This window comes from Lontra canadensis, unplaced genomic scaffold (genome assembly GCF_010015895.1).
Source record: "Lontra canadensis isolate GAN:19392208 unplaced genomic scaffold, GSC_riverotter_1.0 scaffold29, whole genome shotgun sequence".
Classification (NCBI taxonomy): Eukaryota; Metazoa; Chordata; class Mammalia; order Carnivora; family Mustelidae; genus Lontra; species Lontra canadensis.
The window spans coordinates 12,061,661-12,079,805 of NW_022631023.1; the positions used below are offsets into that span (position 1 = coordinate 12,061,661).

General features: G+C 50.4%; 1 protein-coding gene across 4 annotated transcripts in view; it reads right to left on the reverse strand.

Annotated features, from left to right (window-relative positions):
* EVA1C (eva-1 homolog C) overlaps positions 1-18,145 on the reverse strand; it is a 69,052-nt gene that overhangs the window by 20,340 nt on the left and 30,567 nt on the right. For 2 of the 4 annotated variants that reach the window (XM_032865432.1, XM_032865430.1), the window contains exons 2-4: positions 15,702-15,895; positions 12,785-12,908; positions 5,149-5,301 (exon numbers count right to left, since the gene is read on the reverse strand). In XM_032865432.1, the coding sequence (XP_032721323.1) occupies positions 5,149-5,301; positions 12,785-12,908; positions 15,702-15,895 (471 nt within the window). The remainder of the gene's footprint in view (positions 1-5,148; positions 5,302-12,784; positions 12,909-15,701; positions 15,896-18,145) is intronic. The other 2 variants (XM_032865431.1, XM_032865433.1) reach the window with 2 other exon arrangements.

The window sequence follows — 18,145 nt, forward strand, 5'->3', positions numbered from 1 at the left end:
GTGATGTCACACATGACAGTCAAGTGTGAGGTTATGTGCAGATGCCCTGACCTCCACCAGGAATGTCCTCCTCCCCACCACCATGAAGCCCCTTCCTCTTGATCCCATCTGACGTACAAAGTACACAGAATCAAAAAAAGCAACAAACCAGCCTATAACAAAACAAAACTGTAAGTCCAGAAAAAAATATACTGTGGGGTGGGAGACTGGCAGCAGGAAAAAGCATGTCAAGGATTAACATCTTTCCTCTGTCATGTTAAAATTTATGAAAAAAATAATAATAAGGGTCCCACCAGGGGGTGAAAAAAAGGACAAAGGCTAGAGAGATAGTGGGAGCGAGTGTAAATACAAGAGCCACAAAAACATGGGAAATGTTCAAAGCCATTCATAGACAAAGAAAGGCAAATAAGAAGACTGTTTTACATCTATTAAATTGGAACCACGAAGAAAAATCATACATGCCTCTACCAGAGTTGCAAGGAAACTTAGGAGTGTACGTCGCTGTTTACACACATAAATTGGAACAAGAAGTTTTTGGAAAGAAGTCTGGGGATACACTTAAAGAATTGTAAACATGCCCACACCCTCTTTCAGTATAAAACTTCTGGGAATTTATCCCAAGAAAACAACCCGGAGGAAAGAAAATGCTACGAGCACAAGTTCATCATACATCACTTAGAATATTTGAAGATCAGAAGCAGTAAAATACACCAGCCACTGGGGCATGGTTAATTACGTGATATGCTACATCCCTTCAACAAGATATGAAGAAATGACTGGCATTGTTGGCATTTGGCTGGACACGTGGGAGACCACCCAGGGTATAAAGTTACATTTCAAATGTATGAATCAAATGTATGAATCAAATGTATCAAGTGAATCAAATGTATCTGTTTTAGAATTGCCATTATGTAAAAACGGTCCTACGCTCAGATATCAGGACTTGGAGAAGACCCTGAGAAGGAAAAAGCTTCTCATTTGATGGGTAACATTTATGGCTGCACTGTTTTCTTATGTCGCTTAAATGTCCTTAGGGCTCTGGTGCAGTACACTAACAGGGATCCCACCAGTCACCTTTAGGAAAGAACTGGAAATGACCTCTCAGTATTTGGGAACAAAAGCCCCGCTCAGCAGTGCTTCCTGACCTCGCTGGGGCCCAGCCGGCTTTCACCATGCGTGTTGCCTGGGAGGCACGGAGGCTGGAGAATTCTCGGTTCCACCAGACAGCAGCTTATGCCCGAGAGGAAAGGTACACCCATCACCTTCCAGAGGCCACGGTGAGGCCTGACCCCCCGGCCCTCGATAGTCATCCCACCAAGCTCATGTCAGGTCCCAGGGTTGAGAATGAATAGCGTTTTTCTCTTCTTCAAAGTGAATGTGGCCAAGCCATAGTAACTTAGTAACTGGCCGCCCAGGGACCGGATGTGGCCCGGAGGCATGTTTTGTTTGGCTCACACACTGTTTTAAAAGTTGGAACATTTCACATTAAAAGAAAAAAAAAAAAAGAGTCCAGATTTCCAGCATCTCATGAGGGGTCAGAAGCCATGACGACACCAGACCTGCACCTGTGGGAGCCCTGTGTGGACACCTCCCTTAGGAGGGGCTCTGATTCATTCACGCACATCAGGATTCACGTGGACACCCACTCTGTGCCAGGCACAGCTCGGGATGCTGGGAATTCTGCAGACACCATGTCTACGAGCGCTTGCCCTCCCCTGGGGAAAGAGACCTGAGGCAGATAAGTGATGGTTTCCGTGATATGAAGACACTCCAAGAGGGGGACCGCTTGGCACTGCAGAGACAAGGTCCCACGCTGGCAGGGAGCCCCAGGAACCTCGTCCGAGAAGGACGGCTGACTTGATTCCTGGATGGTGGGGTGAGAACATTCCAGGCCAAGGGAAGAGCTTGTGCAAAGACCCCAGGCTATGAGTGAGGGTGCAGTGCCCCATCCACGGTTTGTAAGGGAAGGGCGGACACACCCACAGGTGGAGAACGGATGGATTCTAATTACGGTGGGCAGGTATTATGATCTGATTTATTGTAATAATGTCTCTCCGGCTGCTAAGTGAGGAAGGGACTGAGGGAGGGAACTGGGGAGAAGGGAGGCCGAGAGGCCAGTCCGGAGGTGGTCTGGGTGGTCCAGGTTAGAGATGCGCAGAAGCGGGGAGCAGAGCCGGTGAGAGGTACTCAGTGCGGGCGAGTCAGCAGGAGGCGGGTGGGCTAAAGGGGGGTAATGGTAAAGTGTGTCTACGCAAGGGGGATGCAAGGACGGCTCGGTGGGGAGAACACACTCAGCGCAGGTTAAAACCTTACGTAGAGTCTCCCTGGGGCCAAGGAGGGAATGAGTTGGCAGCACTCGGGGGAGATACGTCAGCACGGGCAGCCAGTGGTCTGTACGCACACGTGCAAGGGTCTGGCCTTGATGTTGACCTGGAAGGCGGGCACAGTCCAGGCCTCTGCGTGAGGCTGGCGGTGAACTGAGGATGAGGAGCCCTCCCAAGGGCCTCTGCTCTTCCTTGCAAGCCTCTCCCCTGCAGAGTGCAGGGGCAGGACGCAGCGGTTCCTGAATGTGTAGTCCACGGGCGAGGGACGGGAGCCCTTGACCGTGAGGGATGCGAGGGGATGGGGGCCGGATGAGCAGGTTGTTTCTGCCGGGAGACTCTGTTGGGGCTCAGACATTTCAAACTGAACCCCTGAGCAAGGGGCATGGTCTCCATTCAGAGACCTTACCGCGGCCACAAGGGTTATTCGTGGCATGAGCACAGCTGGCTGACCGAAGGATTCCTCGAAGTCTCTATGGAAACCTGTGCTTTAGCCATGATGTCTGCTAAGATTTTCTTTGGCTGGTTACGTTTCCCTTTCAGCCCCACTCCCAGCTTCCCAGGAACCTAAGGCAGCGCGACCCACGGTACATAAATCAGCCTGCGTACCTGTCCCTCTGCTTGGCAGACCGACTTCTGCTCAAAACAACAACTGAAATAGATGGAGCTTACTGCCGCCTCCTCAAACACAGGTGGCTCAGTTAGATTTCACAAGCCTGAGAAATGGGGTACCCCACCCCAGTATCAAGAAGGAGAGCCCCTTTTTTGCAGAAATAGGTCAGATCACCAAGGGCCCCTTACCCAGCCGAGGAGACCAGATCATAAGAAGTGTCCTTGCAGGATGTTTGGAAGAACAGGGATCACACTGGCCTTTCAGAAGGATGCCTCTGGCCACCTGGGGGTGAGGGGAAGGCCAGCCGGGGAGCAGGGAGACTGCAATGACCAGGCAGTGGTCCCTGAGCTGAGGCAGCAGTGGGACCAAGGCAGGAGTGGGTTAAGATGTTCTGAAAACACGCAAGGGTTACATGCGAGGGAGACTGGAGTGTCAGGAACTCCCAGGTCATTCACCAGGGTGTGGGGCATGGGGTGGTGCCAGGATGTACAACGGGAAGCCACGCCCACAAGGACCTCACTGCCCCATTTGGCAGCCAAGCCCGTTACACGGGAGTCCTCTGCCCAGAGCTAATCCAGTGCAGCCAGATGCCCACTTCGGGCTGTCTTTGCCCTTAGAGGACCCTCTGCCATCAGCCGCTGAGGGGCCTTTCTTCCCAGAACACTGGGCTGGGGGCCTTGGCGGGGGGTGGGGGCACATGTTCCTCTTGAACTCGTTTTTGTTCTCTCTCTAGTCTTGCCTGAGCGTTTGCCTGGACAGTCAGTCACTTTATGTTCTTTTTTTTTTTTTTTCCCCAGATCTGAGATATTGGTTTTATACGAATTTCTTTTTAAAATTAATGTTTAATTTCACATGTGAGTGTAGCAGTTTAGTACATTTTGGAGCTCATTTTATTTTCATTTTTTATTATTTTTTTAAATTTAAATTCAATTGGCCAACGTATAGGACATCATTAGTTTTGGGGGTCGTGTTTAATGACTTATTAGTTGCATATAACACCCAGTGCTCATCACATCACGTGCCCTCCTTGGAGCTCATTTTAGATTTTGGTGAGTCAAGTGCAGCTTTCTGTGCTATGTCCCCTTGGGGCCCATTCTCTTGGGTAATATGGAGGGTAGAGATCGGGCGGCTTCTCCACTGGAGACTGGGGTATATGATGGTTAATTTTATGTCTCAACTCAACGACGCTATGATGAATCACCAGTCTAGATGTGGTTGTGAGGATATTTTAAAGCTAGGACTAACATTTCACATGCAAAGTAGACTCTGAGTAAAGCAGATTACTCTTGCTGATGGGGGTGGGCCTCAACCAATCAGTTGAAGGCCTGAAAGGCAAAGACAGGTTTTCTGAAAAATGGATTTCCCTCCAGGCTGCAGCACAGAAAATCTGCCTGCTTCCAGCCTGCCATTCCACAGAATTCAGGCTCAAGACTGAACACCAAGTCTTACCTGGGTTCCCAGACTGCCAACCCACCGTACAGGTTTCGGATCTGCCAAGCACCACCACTATGTAAGCCAATTCCTTAGCATCAATCTTTCCAAATATATGCATGTCTGTCCTGTTGGTTCTGTTTCTCTGGGAAGCCCTGACTAATCATAATATCGGGTGACTTCGATGGGGGCAGCTTCCAGCCCCACATCCCGGCCATCACCTCTCGGCTCTAGACTGCAGACCCCTAAGAAGAATGACTCCCTGAGCTTGCCTCAACCCTACACAACCAGTTATGGTCCAGGCTCTTCTCTCTACCCAAACGCCATCCCCAGGTATCCGCAGGTCTCCTCCTTTAAGTCTCTGCTCAGCATGCCAGTGACCCTGCAATGACCCTCTCTGAAGCACACCCCAGCCTCCCCTATTTCCCTTCCACAGTGTGGTTTACCCCTTAGCACTTGTGTGCACCTGAAATACAATGAGTAAACTCCTTTCATTTGTTCATTCTCTCACGACCACTTTCTGCACAGCTGGAAATTCCATGAAGTTCCATGAAGACCCTGTTGGTCACTGACGACTCCTCCACCCATAGAACAGGATCCTGCATACAGTTGGTGCTCAATAACTACTTGATGTGAAACAACTAAACAATGGACAAATTTGGGAACGTGGGGCAGAAGGAGGTGGCACCCTGGGGGTTTTTCCCCCCTGCCCTTGACTTTCCCTCTAATCCAGAGTCCCAATCCCCTTGGCACCGAATCAGATAGCCCCATGAAGCCACATACCAAAGGGGGGGAGCCGCTCTGCTTCTGAGGCGCAGGTGTCCCTCTCCTGGGTCCTCCTGCCGTAGCTCGCCGAGTAGATGTTGAGAAACTTGGAAGGGTGACAGTGCAATTTCAGCTCTTGGTCTTCACATACGGTTTTGTTTTTTAATTCATCTGAAGCAGAAACAAAAATCAGCGGAACCATCAGCTTTCCTCAGGAGGAATCCGGGAGCTCTGCCCAACCCCTGGCCACTCATCCACCCCCTGGAGCTGCTTCCTGGGAAGGACAGTGGGAACAGCCCCACCGGTGGTGGGGTCTGACCCTGGAATAAGAGCCCTCTGCAGGAAGAGGTGGGAATGACAGGAAGAGGCAGGCAGAAGAGACCGGGGCCAAGTATAGGGGAAGACAGGGCTCACTGGCCTCGTTGGGCTCGGTTTGGGGATGGGTCTGGCCATAAAGGATAACGGATGTCTCTCTCTCTCCCTCTCCACTTGAGGTCACACATTCCTTAATTGAAGGGAGCCTTTCCTCAAATGTTGACTTGGACCCACATGGGTAAAGATCAGGAATTACCTGATTGCAGATTAAACTTCTGGAGAGAGCCCAATAAAACCTCACCACCAGATTTCCTAATATCCTAGCACCTCCATTTCCATATATAAAAAGAGAGAGGATGTAAAAGCAAATGATTTCCTTGGCTAGGAAAGGGAAAGAACAGGGCATGTGTCTTGTGAAGAGTCCCTTTTTCCTGCCCCCAGTCTGGTGATCCAGGAGCAAACGACGCTCGGCTGCTGTGGTCTGTGCTACCTTATGACAACCCGCACCAGGTTTGTTCCCAAAGAATTTAGGGTAAGGTCTGTGTGTCTGTGTAATTCACTGACCACAGTAACATTTCCCTTCGCAATGTCACACAGCATTCACATTGTACATGCACTGCCGATGAAAATATAGTTGATTGTTTTTTTTTTTTAAGAACATACTGGAAAAGCATTCCATTAATAACCTTTTTTCATAATGATTTGATTTTTAAAAGCAATCATCGTTAACACTCCAGACACAAAGGATCGGGTATTGTATGATTCTATTTTGTTGAGATCTCCAGGAAAGGCAAGCCCATAGAGACAGAATGTAGGTGACAGCCCCTATTGGGGCTGAGGTTTGGGATCAAAGGGAAATGACAACAATGAACACAGGACATTTTTGAGATGATGGAAATGTTCTACAGCTGGACAGTGGTGATGGTGGCATGACTCAGCCCATTTGCCGAAAATCACTGAATGGCACACTTAAAATCAGTGAAATTTATGCTATGTGAATCGTGCTTCAATAGAGATATTTCAAAAATTACAAAAGCTACTATTTACTGAGCTCATCCTCTGGATTAAGCCCTGTTCTAAGATCTTTAAATGTATCAGTGAATCTGATCTTCAGAACAGCTCTCTTGGGAACCCCCTCTTCATATCCTTGGTGTGTTGTGTTTTGGATTTTTAGACACTGTAGCAGTGATTCCTATGTTCTGGATGCTAACTTTCCTCTATTAGGTGTTACAAGTATCTTTTCCTAGTCTGCCACTTACCTTAAACTTTGCAAAATCAAAACAAAGCAAAACACAAAGGAGACTATGGTCATTTGTTTGCATGTATGGTTCTCCTCTCCCCACCTCCCCAACATTTTGAAAGGGAAAAACAAAAAAAAGATCCTGTATTACTCCTAGATTTTTCTACTTTGAAATGGCAACTGCAGAGCAAATGGGAACATTTTTCAGCCAAACAAGCCAACAGGAGCTAAATCATAGGAGCTACTCAGGCTGCCATGGACTGTCTGGGATGGGGAGGAAGGAAGTGTCAAGAAGAAAGAAAAATAGCACCCCCCATATCTACTCTCCCACGACTATCCCTCCCGTTACTACCCCTCCTATGGCCATTCCCCATGACCACCCCCCATGACCACTCCCATGACCACTACCACTGTGACCACCCCCCAAAGACCACACCCCATGACCACCCCGATGACCTTCCTCCATGACCACCCTCCATGGCCATTTTCCATTCCCACCCTATGACCATTCCCCATGACGACGCCGATGACCACCACCACCATGGCCACCCCCAAAGACTATCCCCTATGACCACCCCCCGTGACCACTCCCCAACCCCCACTTTCACTTCTCTGACTCACTCATGTTTATGGATGGAAGGTGCAGGCCATTCCCCCCCCAGATCCCTCATACACCTCAAGCAAAAGTTTTTCAAACTGTGATTTGAGGCCTATTCTATTCTATTCTATTCAGAAAATCAGTTTAGTCATTTGTGACCTGCAATTTAAAAAAAAAAGAAGAGTTTAGAAAGCATCAAAATGCATCATGCATGGAGAGCCTGGGTGGCTCAGTGGGTTAAGCCTCTGCCTTCGGCTCAGGTCATGATCCCAGGGTCCTGGGATCGAGCCCCGCATCGGGCTCTCTGCTTAGCAGAGAGCCTGCTTCCCCCTCTCTCTCTGCCTGCCTCTCTGCCTACTTGTGATCTGTCTGTCAAATAAATAAATAAAATATTTTAAAAAATGCATCATGCAAACAAGGAATAACACTATTTTATAATTAAAAAAAATCTTTTGAGTTGTGTGTGTGTGTTGTGCTGGGCCAAAATGTAAAACTTTTCCTTACTATGCCTTGTAATCAAACCAATTTGAAAGCATCCCCTGAGAAGCCTTCCAGGAAGTCAGGAGGGGTAAACACTAGGGCAACAGTGACCTGGCCATGGGACTTCCATATCCTGGCATCGCTGATGCTCAAGCCCCAAACTTAAAACGAAAAGAAAGAAAATATTCCCCAAATGTAAAGTCTACCTTTTTCTGTAACGTGTGAATGCCTGTGCCTTTCTACACCAAGAGAAGAACAGTGAGGAAATCTCACTTCAGATTGAGATTGGAAATTCAGGATCTCAGTATACCATCAGCTGATAAATTTTGGCACAGTCTCTTAATCTGTGATGATGGAACACTCAAATTAATGAAAGGCATGAAACAGAAACCGGGTTGCAGATGCCTGTGGTTGAACACACGAGGAACTAACAGAGGAGGGAAAATCTAAGTGGTGACAAAGCAATGTCTAGAATGCCCTTCACCCGATCACTGGAATTTTCACACAACAGTTTAAACCTAATGCCAAGAAAAGCTTTGTTTTCTTTTGTTAAACAGAAAGGACACTGAGTCTGACCCTGACATCGGAGGGTTTGATTTTGGTGAGTCACATCCGCACTGGGGTGAAGTTTTCAGTGTTTTTGGCGAGTAAATGCTAAATCCCACCAACACCAAAATACTGCCTTACTTCAAAGTCCCAGAATGAACGATGGCCTTTGATGCAGAACAGAGGGCATGGGTAGACACACCAAGAGAGTCCAAGCCCCCATCTGACTGGGAGAATACTAAAGAATGTTAAGAATGCCTTCCAGTGGCAAAGCTCGCCAAAAAGGATGAAAATCAAGCCTAATCTAGCAAATTAGAAGCTTTCCTTTTCAACAGGATTGGCTTTTTTTCTTTTCTTTTTTTCTTTTCCTTTTCTTTTCTTTTCCTTCCTTTTCCTTCCTCCCTCCCTTCTCCTCCTTTCCTTTCCTTCCCTCTCTCTCTCCCTTCCTTCCTTCCTTCCTTTCTCAGAATTTTTAAAAATTAGAAGAGATTTTTCAAGGCTTGTCATGATGTGTACTTCTCAGCCACCACCTCTCGGAGGTACTAAGGCCCATTCATTGAAGGAGGTCTCCATGCGGGCCAAACTCACCCAGAGCAACACAACACCTGTATTCTAAGGCGTCCGGTGTAGCTGTCCCCAGATTACGGGCCAATCATCTCCTGGAATGGAGGGGCCTGTGAGTGTCACATTACATGCTTGGGGTTAGCTTGTGTGATGTTGAGTCACTTGGTTCCTTGGGAATGTGCTAATTCACTGTCACCTAAGAGTGACACTTCTGGGTCCTAAAAACAATGAGACGGCTACAAATTGCTACTTTGGGTAGAGAAAGAATTTGTTTTAGAGCTGGGTGAGAGTGCTCGATGGCCTCAAATTAGACAAGGTGGGGCGGGGCAGGGGTAGGGTGTGGGGAGCCTTCCAGAAGCTTCCTCATGGGTGTGGACGGGGAGAGTGATAGGAGCCCGGGCAGAAGGACCACCAGGACTCTTCTTCAAGGACAAGAGTAACAAGACCCCCCCCAATTCTGCCAAGCAGGGGCTAGGCAGGTCGTCCTTAATAACACAGATATGCGCCTGCATATCCACAGGATCCTTCAAAGCGGGGTGGGCAACGTCACCTGCCCGTGATGAGAACGTGCGATCACTGATGTTCCTTAGGATGGTCACGCATGGTGATGTTCTCAACACACAGAGACTTAGTCACTTTTAATGTGTGTGTGTGTGTGTGTGTATGTGTTTTTAATTCTCTACAGGCAGTATGTCCTGCTCTTGCCTGCACCAGGGGCAGACCCCAGCCCAGCCCCTCAACACCTGGTGTCTCACTGCCTTCCAATTACTCCCATCCTCAGCAAGGATGACTTTAATCTGCCCCCTGGAATGATGGCCGCTGGTCCCTGAGGGCACCCGCATGACAAGCCCAGGCTAAGCCTCTTACAAACCGCACTGTAGTTTTCCGTCTACACATCACTGTACTCACACACTCCTTACCCTGTGCGGGAAGTGCATTATCCTCACTTGACATTTGATTCACGGAGCCAGCGTCCCTGTAAAACAGCTCCCAGACCAGCCAACAGGCCAGCCCCGGTAGGCGGTGTTGGCCCAGCTCCCTGGCGTAAAGGCTCCCACGGTGGCAGGTTTCACTGCCCACAGGCAGGGCTGGGGAGAGATGTGCATAGCTGGCACTTGGGATGAGGGCTGGGTCCCCGTAGCCCTGGGTTCAGCCGGGTACCCCTTCGAACAATCAGTGTCACGCTCGGGCTGGCACCGGAGACAAAGGTCCTCTGGGCAAGGAGGGTGGCAGAAAAAGAGTCTGGAGCATGCGGGGGCCCCTCCCTTCCTCCTTCCCCACTCACAGCACCAGTAGGGTCATCTCCTAACCTGCAGGACCTCAGGTCACCGATGTCTCTGTTACCCAAAGTCCTCTGGTCCAAACCGCTGCGTCCCCTTTCAACTCAGGTTGAAATCCTAATGCCCAACTTGACTATGTTAGGGGGTTGGGCCTTTGGGAGGGGCTTGGGTCACAAGGGGATTAGTGCCCTTCATGAGAGAGACCCCAGAGAGATTTCTCATCCCTTCTGCCAAGGTAGTTAGAGCAAAAAGACAACCACTGGTGGAGGAAAGGGGCCCTCGGCAGATAACAAATTGGCCAGCACCTCGATCTTGGTCTTCACAGTCCCCAGAACAACAAGAAATGAACTTCTGTTGATTGTAAGACTCCCAGTTTACAGCATTTTGTTACACTAGCTCGAACAGACTAAGACACAAGGGCTCGGCCTCTAATCTATTACCACACAGGGCAACCAGAGGCCATTTTAAAACCCCAGCCACACGCCCTCCCTGTTTAAAGAAGGAATCCACCTCCTTCCTTGGCCATCAGGGCCCCGGGGATCCTGCAATGGCTCCCTGGCAAGTGCTCCTGCTTGCTCCCCCCTGCTCCTTCTGGCCACAGGCTTCTGCACGGAGCGCTCCTTCTATGCTCACCCCTCAACCTGCAGTCCTCAGCCCCACCATCACCTGCCAGGAATGCCTTCTCTGCACCCCTGCTGGGGTCAACTCGCCCAGATGGACCTGCCCAGTACCAAGACAGCAGGGCTCCCGCTGAGATGTTTTTTGGACAGGTCTGGTCTTTCCCGAGAAAGGTGACGTTTGCTAGAACCTAAAGGACAACAGGGAAGCAGCTGTGTGAAGATGCAGTAAATGGTGCTACACGAAGGAAGGTTGAGAGCTGTCCCACACGGAACCCCATCTAAGAAACTTCTGCAAAACCCGAGAGCTGTCTTCACGCCCAGCAGCTGGCCTGACACCTGTGTACAGCAGAGGCTCCATAAGTGTTTTGCTGAAACAAAATCAGCGATCAGACCTACTTGCTCCGTGCGGGAATAAGGCTGTGGTCCAGCACTGACTTAGAGTCAAAGTTCTGCCAATCTCACAAGGGTCTTTTTACCTCTTTTAGAGGCTGGTTCTCTAAAAGGACCTTTTGATTATGAAAAACTTCCAACGTATAAAAAATGTGAGGGAATATCACAATAGATGGGCATATTCCCACCACCCGGATTCTCCAATCCTTGACATTGTGAACAAGGGCCACTTTAAAAGATGGTTGTCTTCCCCACCACGGAAGGAGGACAAGGACGGCTGCTTTGGAGACTTAGCCATGGGAAGGACATGACTGAGAACACAGGGATCTAGAAGGGATGTGTCCGAGTGAGGCAGGAGTTGCCATGACTTCCTGACTTCCTGGGGAGACCCCGGCCGGGGTGCAAAGTTGGGGTCTTGCTTTGGGTCTTTGTGATCATGAGTATGTGTGCGACAGTGTCTATGCATGTGACAGCATACACAGGCGTGCTATTGTGTATGTATGAGCGACTGTGCATACCCTATAAGTGTGTGGTGGTGTGTATGTGTGTGTGAGTGTGAACGTGCGTTTGAACACCCAGTGTGGGGGAAGAGCCAGAGGGGCCTTTCAGAGGTATCCGGGCCCCAGCAAGGAAAGGGTTAAAGACGCAAAGCTGGATATTTGCTGAGAGGATCTCGTGCTTTCTCTGCAAGTGCGCCCTGGAGACCACACGCGACACGCGTGTGACCCGAAGCCTCACCCACCCCCGGCAGCCTGGCTGCCAATGGGAAGCTGCTGGGCTCCAGAGGCAGAAACCCACAGAGAACAAAAGGCAAAAACCCAAAAACAATGTGTTGGGATGGCCATATATATAATTCTTTGGTTAAACGCTGTTGCTATAACACTGTTTTCTTTTCAACACATTTTTTTCAAGGATTCCTAGGAGCCTCTAACATTGCCGTTGCCTGTGGCGTCTCTCGGGCTGGCCCGCCATGCCCGTAAGTGTGACCTGCTCCCCAGAAAGCAGTTCCTTTTGGCTGGCAATGGGTTGATCACAAAACTAACTTGCTATCAACTTTACAGATGATACAAGTCACCAGAGAGAGAAAGGCGAGAATCAGAGTGGAGGAGGCTGCTCCAGCCAGAGCACTTTCCACTTTCTTTCTCCTCGAGGACGAGACACTGGGTACGGAGCCCCTGCTTTAGTGAAAGCAAAGAGGTGAGTTCATGGAGATCTGGAACCAGGGGCTCTGGGGGGGCAGCTGTGCCCTCTCGTGAGAGCAAGGAGCCCCGCAGCTGGCGGTGGGCTTCCTAAGTGGCTCTTCGTTTGGGGGGAAAGCAATTACAGCCTCTTGCCACCCCTGATAGCTTTAGCATGGGTACAACTGGGGTTTACATACCAGGAAGGATTCTTTAAACTCAGGGGTTTGTAAGAATGCATGTGGGTATATGGGTGCACACACACACACACACACACACACACACACAAATACACATAAACTATTACAAAAACAGGTAGGACATCTCTATTAACAAGTTTCTAAGCAGGACTAACACCCTCTGGCAGAGATCCCCCGTGAGGGCTGTGAATGAAACAGGGAAGCCACACCCGAAACACACTGTGCCCCTCAGACATTACTTACTAGGTTGGCATTTAAAGGAGACCAGGAGGTATTTACTGCTTCCTGGACAAAGGTCAGGTCCGAAAACACGGCTATTGACCAGGAGGTGGCAGGCCCGCTGGTTCTGGCATTCGTCCAGCACCTTCTAAAATGAGGGGGTAGAAAAGGGATAGGCTTGAAAACCACACACAGTGTCTGGGAGATCCCACACCCTGGCAGCTCTGGGCTCCATCTGTCTGTCCTGGGTGTCCACCCAAAGAACCTTCGAGCTGCGCTGAGCTGGGTCCAAGCCGAGAGCTCGCATACAGGCGTGATCAGGTCTGCTCCCTGTCTCCCCGTCTTTCCCAGAATAAGACACCTAACCCACCCGTGGCAGACCCCATCGGAACACCGGCCCCCCATCTATCTCAGCTGGAAGTGCTGTGCACGGTTTCGGCAAAAGTTCCGCATCGCGGAGACCCCAGGAAATGTGGGCAGGATCTGAGAAGCTCAGAGAGCGGGTGAGACGGGCCTCGGAGGTCCCTCCCGGGAGGGCTGCGAGAGAGCTGTGGGGGTCAGGAATCACAGCCAGAGCTCTCCAGCCGCAGAAAACAGCCGGGCACAGACCACAGAGAACTACTCAGTGTTTGGGGGATGCCTTGGAGACCCAACCCAAACACGGGCCAACTGATAAAAACTGAAAAGCTGATTCCCACCCTTGCCAACCTCAAGGGCACAGGACCCATGTGTTCCCTTTGGAGCGATTTTCTCTGTGGAATGCTCAGGCTTTGCTGGTGAGCATTGGGCTTAGACATTTTCCCTCAACTGTCTCTTGCTCTCAATTTTTTTCCGGGCAACTCACTCCTTTGTGAATGAACCTGGTCCAAAGAAGCTCGCAGAGGACCCTACATGGGGTCCCAGAGGAGCCTAGCACCTCACTGCCCCTCTTCCATTTCCAAATGGAGCCCACGACAGTCACAGAAGACTTACACTCGGGGTCTGTTAAAAGGACACCAAGTCCGGTGAACATTTCCCAAGAATTTACTTATTCCATTGGACTGAATTTGGCGCAGTCACGAGGCTGTCCGAGTCACTGTGCTCTCCTAGTAGCTCATGGCGCAGCTCCGTGGCCCTACCAGGTAGTCCCTCAAGGGGTCCAACGGACGTGTATGAAATCAGGAAACACGTCCAGGGGAAACCCTGGGGACCCTCAGATGACGGGACACGTTCTCGTGGCCGAGGGTCATCATGAAATGACTCAGCCCCTGGGGGGCTCCAATGTACGTATCACAGCCACAGCACAGGACTCAAGGCAGGGCTGTTCCCGAACTGTGTCACGGCTGAAAACCGCATGGGGGGGACCTCCCTGGTGATCCTCAGCCATGGGCCAGATCCGCTGAGGGGCTTCTGGGTGGACATTGACACCTGTTGTCTCCCACATCGGGCACCTTCCCTCCAAGGGAGAGGAAGCCCCTTGCCACAGCTCCCAGGCCCCAGTCAAAAGACATGACATAAAGGCTCTCTTGATCTCTGGATGAAAGAGCAGCGCACAGGGACGCCTCTGGCAGACAAACCTTCTGCACAACATCAGAGCCGGGTTCACAAATGCTAACTTGTCTGCTTGGCTATGGAAACATCCTCTTCCCTCGGGCCTGCCTGGCAGAGCCAGGCACCCATGCTGGGTGGGGAGGGCGCCGCCTGTGCATGGGAGCTCAGGGTGCCAGGAGGTCGCTCCGTCACAGAACAGGCACTCCTGTCCTATTGGCACCGGCCAGTGTTCATCTTATGCACCCGGGAGAGCAGCAGATGGCCTGGGCCCGGGGCTGGGTGGGAAGGGAAGTTGGGTAAGGACTGGGCACAGGCCACCAGGGCTACGGAATGGGGTTGGGGACACAAGGAAAGTAACTTCATCTCCTGAAACAACACATGGCCTCTGAGAGGGAAGTCACTCAGACACATTCTTTTGGCTACTCAGCAGGTACCTTTACCAACTACATGACTGCCCAGATACTAAGATGCTTGGAATGGAAGCAACAAGTGGTGGGAGAAATAAAAAAATCCTTACATGACCATGCTATTTGGGCTTCTCTTTGGGCCTTAGGGAAAGCTACACAGCCTTATGCTAATTCCATTATTCCTCAGTCTTCCTCAACAATTTATCTTCGCCCACATTTCCTGTAGCTGAAAAAAATCAAAGAGCCAGGAGGAATCTAAAATCCCCATTGAAATACTGGCTCTGGACTCCTTCTATACCAGATCTTTCCCTTAATGCCAACAAGAAAGAAAGAAAGAAAGAAAGAAAGAAAGAAAGAAAGAAAGAAAGAAAGAAAGAAAGGTAGATTAGGTGCTCTCTGCAAATTCCTGGTACTCTCCAATAGAAGAACAAATCAGCAGAGGCTGCCCAAAGTAGCTTAAAACCAGAATAACGTCCTCATCTACAACTGGAGAAGAAGACCATTTTGTGAAGAACAACCATGAATGAGGTTTCCCTTGCTCCAGTGCTTCTCTGAGAAGTTGATCATGACCTTGGCCGTCAGCCCCATGGGGACCTGTGGTTCCCATTAAAGTATCCCCACCTTTCCCTCTCTGCTCGGGGATCGACGGGAGGGGTGGTCCCGGAGTTCAAAGCCCAACTTGACTGTACTTGGATTTACCACAGTGGGGACTACGCCTCTGGATAAATTCATACTGCACATGTCTTAGTTAAGGGAGCTCTCCAGGAGGGAGGAATTCCATTTAGACTTGTCTGGTGACGAATCCTTTTGAGAAGCAAATAGCTCACCCGTGAAATTGGTGATTCGTATGAACTGAGGTTTTCGTGGATCAGGTTTGCTGTGAGTGAACTATGTAATCACAAGCATATATACAGAGAAAGAGAGAGAGTGATGGGGAGAGGGAGGGAGGGAGGGAGGGAGAGAGAACCGTTTCATCATCTTAAAGCATCTACAAAGGGCAGTACCTGCAATGTGGTGGGAGCCACACAGGCCACGTCTTCCCTCTGGGAGGCAGGCTGCTGGGCACTACACATTTGATAATCTTGCCCATAAAATGCCGATTGGACACTTATCGTAGAATGCCGAGGGCACTGTAGATTCAAATGGTCCCCATCACAGGCATAGGCGGTGTGGTTTTGCAGGAGTTTGGTTAGATAACCTGGAAAATATTCAGCTGGGTTACTAGAGGCCCAGGAACTCACCTCTTCTTCCCAGCTTTCTGAAGAGGAGGACCTCAGCTCCCCCCAGAGAAGGGGTTGGTCAGTCAGGAAGATGGGGGACAGAGCTTCCTTAGCAGCTCCCATGGAGAAGACCCCAAAACGGGTTCGAGGTGAAGCAAAAGGAGAAGGTGCCAATTTTCCCATCTGGGTTGTAAACCTTGGGTCTGGAATGGCCCGTTGGAAGGCTCAGAAGTCTCGTTCCCTTTGGGATTGTCCAGGAGCCAAGAAATCCTGAACCATTTCTATGCAGCTGGAAAAAAAATCCCAAGTGGGTATCCCGTGGACATGGAGATGCCTGTCCCTGAAGAGATTTGGGTTCTCTGATCTCCCTCTAGCTAGGCCGTGCCTTCCTGGAAGGACAGGATGCCATTTTATTTTGGGGTGACCACTGCTGGGCCCTGGAAAGAAAAGCAAGGCAGGGCACCCTGCACGAGCTAAGGGTCTGCGCTGAAGGGAGGGGAAGGGGTGGATGGTGGGGCTCTGTCACTGGTTGAACGATGTCCCACCACAAGTTCATGTTCACTGGGAACCTCAGGTGCCCCTTATTTGGAAATAGGGTCCTTGCAGTTGTGATTAGTTAAGATGAGGTCATAATGGAGTAGGCTGGTCCTTGACAGGTGTGATGATGTCCTTATAAGAAGAGAGGAGACAGAGGGAAGACAGCTGTGTAAAGACTGGAGTGATCTAAAAGCCAAGGAACCCAGGATTGCTAGCAGCCACCATGAGCTGGAAAAGGCAAGGAAACGTTCTTCTGTAGAACCTTCCGGAGGCAGCCTGGCCCTGGCACACCTTTATCTGAGGCTCCTGGCCTCCAGAGCTCTCAGGGAGTGAATTTCTGCTGTTTTCAGTCATCCCAGCCTGCAGTTCTTTGTTACAGCAGCACTGAAAAAACTAACACAAGCTCCTCATCCCAGGATCCCGGGCCACTTCTCATGCAGGCTGGACAAGCTACAGAGCCTTGGGCTCTGAGGAGCTGTGTGCATGGCCTGGCAGGTGTGGGTGGCCTGGACCACTTCTCAGAAAGGAGGAAGGAAGGTTCATCTGAAATGTAGATTCCTTTCCTCCTTCTCACACCTCATGAGGTCAGTTGCAAGGCAGCTGGGAAGGGAGCCAGGGACTTTCTGGTGAGGTGTGTGGGAGCCAGCTTTGGCAGCCCATGGCCTCTGCGGGGGTGGAGGGGTTGCCGAGGAAGGCAGTTTCAGAACTCCCCTATTCCCACACAGACAGCCTGGGCTGAAGTCCTCCCTGACGAACTTTCAAAATCCTCTCTGACCATGGTTTTCTGCAAAGGGCACCCACTGCAGCTCCCTGACCTTGCCCGGAAGTCACAATGAAAGGGACTGTGACATCTGCCACAGGATGGTCACACTTGCCAACTTGAAGACGAGAGTGGGAGTGCCCACTTTACATGTAACCCAGACCCGAAGTCTCTCACCGCAACTCCCTTTTCCCTTCTCACCCTTGAAAGAAGGCGGCCAAGAAATCAGCTACCCTGAGTTGGTTTCCCTTGGAAAAGCGGACCCTGGCTCAAGCGGCAAAACTGACATCAGGGCCTAGGGCTGTAAGTCAGGGTCCTGCTGGTTGGAACGATGTCCTCACTCTCACTGTGCTCCCCACCAGCCACTGAGAGAGGCTGGGCAGAGACCCCTAGGTGGTCCAATGGCAGGTCAGCAACTTCCTTCAGGGCACACGGGAGGACCTTGATAAACCATGAGTTGTGAAAATTCCAGCCTCCTTTATGAGCCATACCAGGAACTCAGAGTCACCCTGATGCGGCTCCAGGCCAGCACCCACCCCAAAACTCCCTAGGCTGGTATCTCTACCCCTGGACCTCTTCAAACTCATCAATAAAACTTTCTCATCCATCCATTACCACGTCGTTCACCAGGACCATGCCGGATGACCTGCCGACTAAGATGTTAAATTAATCCTGGGAGCATGACTTCAGCTTCATGGCTTGTCCAACAGGCCAGGGGCTACTCTAACTAGACGAAGGAAATGAGAAGGCTGTGGGGGTGTCAGAGGCACAAGACTGAAGGGGCCTGGGTCCCAGATTCAGGGACAAGATTCTCTGAGCTTTCTCCACAATCTATTACATGGGTGGAAAAGAAACCTGTGCTGTTTGGGCCATTGCTTTTCTTCTATTTGTCATGCAGTCTGTCCCCTGTGAACAGAACTTGATCTCCCCA